The sequence below is a fragment of the Archocentrus centrarchus genome, chromosome 4 (genome assembly GCF_007364275.1).
Source record: "Archocentrus centrarchus isolate MPI-CPG fArcCen1 chromosome 4, fArcCen1, whole genome shotgun sequence".
Taxonomy (NCBI): domain Eukaryota; kingdom Metazoa; phylum Chordata; class Actinopteri; order Cichliformes; family Cichlidae; genus Archocentrus; species Archocentrus centrarchus.
Genome location: NC_044349.1, coordinates 20866771 through 20875082, shown reverse-complemented (window position 1 = coordinate 20875082; position 8312 = coordinate 20866771). Strand labels below are relative to the sequence as shown.

The following is an 8312-nucleotide window of genomic DNA, read 5'->3' as shown; positions in this document are numbered from 1 at the left end:
TCCCCGTCTCTCTCTCTCTCTCTCTCTCTCTCCCTCTTTTATCCTCTGGCTGGTGGCAAATTTGCTTTCGAAAACGGAAATACAAACGAATTATTTTTGAAAAGGAGCGGGAACTGGCGGTAAATGCATCACATGCTTCAAATCATGCGCACGCGAGACGTTTTATTATTAGTTTGTTTTTTTTAATTGTTATTTATTTATTTATTGGGGGGGGGGGGGGGGTCGAGTCTCCAGGAAAATGTGATGCCACGTACTGAGCAACTACCCGGAGGAAGGCTTGTGCTGTGGTTTTAATCTCATTTAAAGTAAGTTTTATATTTTCTTTTTGTTGTGTGTTTTGTGTTTGTTTTTGTTATTCAGACACCAGTGTTAGAATTTTAGCTTTGATTACAAGTTATTCCTGCTGCAGGTAGCTTACTGTACACCTGTCATATAGAGAAATAGAGAGAAATATTGCGAACAGGGTACCTGCAGCTTCTCTAATAAGCAGACCTAAAAAAAGAAATAAAACATTCCACTTATCTGAAATCCATTCAAGGCCGCTCACTACACAGCCACTCACAAGGCAACCAGCAGGGGAGCAGTGGGGAAAAAAATAGGCAAATTCTGTATATTTTTATTTATATTTATTTATTTTAATATTATAATTATGACCCGCATGGAGTATATCAGTCTTTTGGGGTGGGGGCTAATATATTTTGCTGCTGGACTGCATAACATGCTCACATATAAGCTTTAAATATTTAATCTGTTTTTATTTTGACTTAAAATAGATCACACAGTAGAGCTAGAGATTTATTACAGGTCTTATTTTTACTGAGTGAGCCCTAAAAACTGATTATGCTTCATGTAGAAATTCAAAATATAATTAGATCCTCATTGTGTAAAATACATGATACTTATAATCTAAAACTATCTTATACCCCCTACATTTTTTTTTTTTTTGGTTGCTTGTTTGATTCTCTGCTTGGAATTTAAAGACCAAAACTAAGAAAGACAAGAGTTGAAAAAGAAAGAAAAGTGAAAGGAAAGAAATTTTTTTAGAAATTAGTGGTTGCTAAAATATATATATTTTAGTGAATATATATATATATATATATATATATATATATATATATATATATATAAATTACCCTCTCGATAATTTTTAATGCAGTAAGCTGTATTAAAATTTTTGAGGGGTAATTTATTGCATTAAAAATGATCTGATTATTTTCCATTAACAGATCAAGAACTGTACAGGTTAAGCCCAGTATGATGTAAGGGTGGGAGGGACATGTGAAAGATACATCAAGTCCACCATCTGAGATCACTTCAGTCTTTGACCCAGCTGAAAATCTTGGCTATTAAGGTTTTTACTTTGTTTATTTCGCATGGACATCTGAGATGGCTTCTTCTACTGCACTCTGCAATGCCTCTGCCTCTGGCAAGATCCCAGACATCTTATATCTCCTGCAAAATGGTGCTCAAGTTAATGGATTAAATGAGTTTAACAGGACTGCAATACAGGTTAGTTATAAAAAGCTTTTGGATTTTCTTTTTTCTGAGTGAATTTAAACATATTCTGTTCCTGGCTGTTCTGGCTGCCACATGCAGCTTGATTTACTTCCTTATTTTTTTGTTTTGTGTTAAAGGCTGAGGCCTCCTCACACTTTATCTTCAAATATCCACCAGGCGTTGATAATTTCATCATTATACTAAATAAAATTGCCTCTGTCGATTTGTAAATGCTTTATCAGTGAAGAAATCTGTATTTTGCAGACATAAGTTTGAACTCTGCATATTTAACATATTTAAATACAGTCAAAGAGCTAAACAGTTTACCAAAATTCAGAATAGCTGTGCTGGAATTAATGATTTCATCAAAATCAAATGGCTTTATATTATCATAAATATATGTGTGTGTGAGAGAGAGAGAGTGTGTTTTATGGAGTAATAAGGTGTTCTTTATCATTTCTTTAGTTTCATCAGATACAGATTTTGTATTTGAGTGAAAGAGAGTTGTTGCTTTAATCACATGCAATAAAGAATAAACTTATGTACATATTGTTGTAATAAAGAGAAACCAGCACGCCATAAGGCAAGACTAAAGTCTCAGGTTACTGAAGGAGTTAAAGAATAACAAAATGGTGGTGATGAGAAAATGGTGGATGAGGGCTTTAGCTGCCAAACAAAATAAACGCAGTCTCGCTTGGATTTATGCAGGCCTAGGTTTTTGTTTTAGATTAAAATATATAAATTGTTAAAGTCTTATAATTTTACAAGCAGCAGAACATGCAAAAATGACACTCTGGGCAGAGGCCTGATGTAGCTTCTATTAATGTCCATCTGACAAACTCAGAGTGTGAGCATGTTTGGGAAAAAAATTCTTTATGATTTATTTTTTTTTCCAGGATTAACTCTTTATGTAGCAGCACTCTAAGTACATTTCCATGTTAAGTAGGACACGCACACACACACACACACACACACAGAAAGCACAGTGGTAAAGCATGTGGCAGAGAGACAAAGGACGCACCCATTTCTGCAGAAATGCCTCCAGAAAGTTGCAACTTTACAGCAAAAATGACAACATGGTCATCAAAGGTGTTAAAAAATTAATTATCTAAGTTCTTCTCACTTATGCTTTATACTCAGTTACATTTTAAACCATCCATAGGCTTGCACAGTCATTTTGGGGAGCAGGTTCTCAAACTGAAAAAAAAAAAGGGGACACATATGTATAAATAAATAAGTTGCACACAGTAGCACACCTTTTACTTTCTTACATAGTGACTTATTTTATTTATTTCAACTCCCAAAGACTCGTGCAGATGTCTGTCAGGTCAAGAATCAGCAGAATTCTACCAAATTATCAGTTTACACAGAGATGATCGTGTTTTGCATTTATAGAAGAACAGGCAACAAGAAAGATAGCAGTGCCGAACCGCATGTAATATCACACCTTCCTCTTCCTTAGTGCTAATAAGGCCTGATCCAGGACAAAAGAGAACTGCTACCCTGGGCTGCCTGCTGCACTTCTCTTTAGCTCTGTTTTCATAACCTTTCCTTTCTCTGCATTGTGCAGCAATTAGAAAAAGTAAAATCAATATTGTATATCATAATTGTTAATATGGATTAAAACAATGCATAATATTTAAGGTTAAAAAAAATTAAGTAACTGACAGAGCTGATTTTAAGTGCGCATTTTCCCGCATGCACTGTCTGTGAATGCGTGGTAATATGCGTCGGGTGGTGTGCAAATTATCCAAACGTCGGTTCATTATGCGTAAACTGACGTGCATGACTTAAAACTGATTGGTGCGCTCTAACTTTAATAACGTCCCGATATTTTTATAATAACAGTATAACGCCCTGGTTACCTGGCTGTCACCAATAGGCGCAGGTCAAACACGTGATCCTTGTCAAGTGAAAGGAGGGGCGGGGCGCCGGTGGCCTAATAGATTTATAAAAATACAATTGTTGGGCATTAAATGCGTTTAACTAGGATTTCATGCGTTGGGAGACATTTAATATTTAAAAATAAAAATTATAAACTAGAAACAGGCGCTTACCAAGTTAGAGGCCTCAAGGGCAGGGCCGTCAGCGTCACCTGGGAGGCGGTGCTGAAGGCCCTGCCCCACCTGGGAGGCCTATGGTATGCACTTGCAAGCGACAATGACTGCATGCCTAGTATTAGCAGTATTACTGATAGCAAGTACATCTTAAAGTTATTACTGGAATAGATCGGCATTTTAGGGTTCTTTTGAATAGAGCAGAGTGCCTCTATCTTATAAAGCGCAGTTCAATCGCAGCGCTAATTCAGTATTTAAACAGACCAAAATCTTGTTCTTTTTACCACACTGAATTGTTAAGCTCGTGAGAAGGCAGCTACTATAGCACAAGGTTTTGTGCTATATGAGTTAGCCAGCTGACCTTGGACCAGAGGCCAGGCTTCTTCTTTCTTCTGAAATATCTCAGTTTTTCCCTCCGTATTCTCTGTGTGCAGGTGGTGATGCTGGGAAGCATTAAAAGCATTGAGATTCTTCTAAACGCAGGGGCAAATCCAAACGTGCGCGACCCCTCGTGCGGTCTCACCGTGACGCACGACGCAGCGCGTGAAGGATTCCTGGACTCTGTGAGCATTCTGATCAAAGGCGGGGCAGATGTGAACATTGCGGACAATAAAGGTAACCTCCCGCTGCACCTGGCCGCCGGAGAGGGCCACTTGGAGGTGGCCAAGCTGCTCATCGGATTCACTGAGAAACCCAAGAAGACCAACAATGAGGGAGTCACCGCCGAGCAGCTCGCGCGCGACCACGGGAAAACGGTCGTAGCCGCGTTCATCCAAAATTATCAGAAGTAAAGTGAGTGGAGCATCCTAATTCATCCTAATTATTTTGTGTCAGTGCATAGTTGCACTCTAAATGGTTTAGGGAGTTTTAAAGCCTGCAGCCATGGCGTATTTTGTTTGTTTGTTTTGTAATCTGGATTTTTGGGGGGTGTTTTGTTTTGTTTTCTTATCTCAAACGAACATAGTGGACAAATTTCCCCCTTTGGGGAGTCGCTACAGTAATCTATGGCACATAACTGTGAGATGTAAAAATGAAATATGATTATTACACATATAATAACACATATACAGGTCTAAAAAAAATATTAGCTCCTTTTTTTTTACGTGTTTTGTACCGTTACATATACAGACTCTCTCTACGTTCAGTCACTCCTATTTTGAATGTAATTAATTTGGATAAAAAAGGAACAAATTACGAATTAGACCTTTAAAAAATATAACAGACATTCACTAATATCACCGGAGGGAATTCTTTTAATAAGAAAGGAAAAAATCTGCCATGGCGACGGCCATAAATAACACACACTGATAGCCTAAAGCGGCCTGGGATGGAGACTGATATATTTTTTTCAGTCGGCTATTACATTGCATAAGCCTACTGAAGAACCGCAATCCGTAATTTGTTGCTACAGCCTATGTGACACAAAATGAACAAACTAAAGGTAGAAATGTCGTTTCGCTTTTTGTTACCCCACAGTCGTGGCCACAGCTATCAGTGTCAGAAAGTGCCATGAGGGCGTTTAAATCCGTTGCAGGGCCGACAGGCAGAGTGAACTCACTTTATTTCATTAAACAAACAAAAGGAGGAGTACAGTTATAGTCACGTGCGCGCAGTAGTGCTGGCACACGCGCAGGCTGTGCCCACAAGGCAGAGGTTACTAACTAAAATGCACAGTAAGATGTAGATTTACATCACAAAGAGTACTGCAAGAAGCAATCCTGTATAATTAATAATCCTAAATACTGGGCCACCTTTACAGGCTACACAACTGCACCACACCACGAACCGGTGTATGCATAATTGCAATTACCTATGCATAGTATGCTCATAGAGAGATGTAACCACAGATCTAAAAGCTTTTAAAGCTGCCTCGGGAGCTGATAAATGACCTGTTTTAACCTCCAAACAGACAAGAGGGGTACTTTCCAAAGTCGCACATCTTACCGATAAGTACAGAAGAACTGAGTTACTGTTAACCAAATAAAAATGGGAGCTTGAGCTGCAAGTATGACTTAATTACATGTAGTTGTTAAAATAAATCAGTAGAATTTAGGTAAGGGAGAGCACAGTGACCTTTTTGGACACGCAGGAACCCCCCGAGGCCCGTCCACAGTGATCTGTTGTCTAATGAAGTAAGGTCAGCATCACGAGATGAGAGAACAGACCTTCTGAATGAGAGGGAATTATATTATTTTGAGTTCACAGAATAAAGTTTTTTATTGATTTATTTTTTTTACTAAACCCGTTAACAGTGTCATCAGAGAGGCTTTGAACTCAAAGCGCGTCTGTATTGTTTAATACACAGCTCGAAAGATTTGATCGAAAGTGAAACTAAAAGAGTTTGAGTTCGTAGAAATGACAAAGACGTGCACTCCTGATTTCATTTAGTCTGAAACGGAATAACAGGATGACTGTTTAATTTTTGATGTTGTTTTCGTCTGCTTTCTTTCCGCACTTTTTCTTTCTTTGTATCGGTTTGTAACGCATAAACACACAGTTTCACACTACAGTTATTTTAAAGCTTTGTTCTTATTTGCATTGATTTTTACAGAAATCCAGAGCTCGCTCTTTTTAAACTGTTCTTTTAAAAATCCGATCGAATCAGATTCAAAGATGAGCGCGTCTCTCTGAGGCTGCACGGGAGTGTCTCCGTGCCTTGCTCAGCATGCACCTTGTCTAACAGGACCGGGCAGCTGAGCCTGCGAGCGCGATTTTAATCCTACTTAATGTGTCTTAATGTTTTTTTGTTTTTCTCTAAGTAACCTCAGGTTGTGCCTGGGTGCAGACGGAAAATAAAACACACAGATCCGCACTTAGTTCTGGTGACAAAGATAGTCTTTCTTTTCGGAGCAAAAGCAATAATTAAGAGATTCTCGTGTGACCGCCAGAGCGAACGGTGCCGTTGGACGAGCCTGGGCAAGAAAGGGAAGAACTGACCAATCCGAGACAAATGACTCAGCTGCGTAGAAGGTTTTGGATTGGCTGGTAGGTATAAGGGGGCCGAGCTGCAGTAAAAGCAAAGCTAGTGAAGGTCCTGTGCAAACAAGACAAAGACGGTTCCTTTTTTTTTTTTTCCTTTTCTTTTCTGGAATGGGCGGAGTTTTAATTTGGGTTAGAAAAAAATGTTCATGGTTAAAATCACATTTGATATCATGCCTCTTGGAGTTGGTGTCACAGTACGAATGTTTAGCTTTTACAGACTGTACAACTTATATAACATGAGTTGCACTTATCTGTCATTGTATTAGGCCTATTATCACTAAGTATCACTGTTTTTCTGTCACAGGCTAGAGGAAGAGGATGGCAAAGACAGCCTGGAGTTTGTTTCGCAACTTCCGCTTTTGTCCCTTTGCTGATACTTCAAAATTTTTTGCTCTTTTTAAATATTTTTGTTTTGTTTCCTGACCCCCACCACCCCCAAGTACCTAAAACACAAAATACCTAATTTCTAAAGGAATATTTCAGTGAAGTTTCATGAATTTCATGAAAACATTTTGATATAGAGATTTTTGAACATTTTTTGGTGAACTTGACCTTTGACCTTCTCCACCAAAATGTACCAAAATTTACCCCCCGACAACTCCAGAATTTTTCATTCAAATCCATCCTGCTAACAGACAGAGAGACAAACAATACCAAAAACATAACCTCTCCACCAGAAAAATCATATTTTAAAGTTTTTCAAAAGCCAATCAAATGCATTTCTGCTCTTTGTGATTCAGTAATTTATAATGCAGTCTGATGACATTGGGTGGTATCTATTGCAGTGTAGTATCAGCAGATAGACAATTTGGGTTAGGGGAGGTATGCACGCTACTGAATGCCCTTCTAGTTCAATTACTTTTATGCATTTTCCAAACTAAAATATCATATACTGTGAATTGCTTTGAACTGAGCCATAAGGGACACACTCTAAACTAACACTTTCACATGAGCATTAACTTTTTTAAGGATTCCTGTGTTGTGGTCATCAAAACAAACTGTCAGAAAAAAACATTTTTGTGACTGCGCTAACATTCATCACATCCTGCAAATATATGCAATACCAAACTGCAAGCATCAGTTATCAAAGTGTATCATCTAAGTGTAACGAAAGCTACGTTCTCCCTTTTCTTTTGTGCATGCAGTAAATAAATTACACTTGCAGTTTTCTTCTGTTGTATTGTCCATTTATTATTTGCCTTTCATATTTATGCTTACCAAAAACATTAACACACAAAATCCTTTCAGAAAACAAAACCTTGCTCTTCAGTGTTGTAGTAAAAAAAAAAAAAGGTCCAAAGGAAAAGTACCTAAAACCCCCGTGAGTCTGGTTATTTTAAATACGTAAGTCTCTACAGGAGCTCAAAGTCAGAGCCACAGATGTCTCTCTGGGTTGTGATTAAGCAAAACTTTGTGCAGCCATTTCATTGTTGGCAAAAATCGCTGAGCAAACATGATTCACTTTCCGGGGAGGCAGGGGGGGGTTTCCAGGGATTTCAGTACAATACTGTATATTTTTATAAGTGAAACATCTCCAAAATGAATCAGTGAAGCAACTCCACAGTGTCCCACTCATATACACATACAGTGTTGTGAAAAATTATTTGCCTCCTTCCTGATTTCTTAGCTTTTTGCATATTTGTCAGATTATCAAGGAAATTTTAATATTAGACAAAGCTAACTCAATTAAATAAAATTATTTCATTTATTAAGGGGGGGGGGGAATGCTATCCAAACCTACCTGGCTCTATGTGAAAAAGCCATTGCCCCCTAAGC

The 8312-nt window shown here is 38.2% G+C and overlaps 1 protein-coding gene across 1 annotated transcript; it reads left to right on the top strand.

Annotated features, from left to right (window-relative positions):
• The first annotated feature begins 1380 nt into the window (after positions 1-1380).
• Positions 1381-7604, top strand: cdkn2c (cyclin-dependent kinase inhibitor 2C (p18, inhibits CDK4)). The gene is made up of 3 exons (XM_030728115.1): positions 1381-1509; positions 3989-4346; positions 6841-7604. The coding sequence occupies exons 1-2, from the start codon at positions 1387-1389 to the stop codon at positions 4343-4345; spliced, it is 480 nt and encodes a 159-aa protein (XP_030583975.1). The 5' UTR covers positions 1381-1386; the 3' UTR covers position 4346; positions 6841-7604.
• The last annotated feature ends 708 nt before the right edge of the window (positions 7605-8312 follow it).

Coding starts and splice junctions, on each gene's coding strand:
- cdkn2c (XM_030728115.1), top strand. CDS start 1,387: ATGGCTTCTTCTACTGCACTCTGCAATGCCTCTGCCTCTGGCAAGATC. Junction 1,510..3,988: donor TTAACAGGACTGCAATACAG/GTTAGTTATAAA, acceptor CTCTGTGTGCAG/GTGGTGATGCTGGGAAGCAT.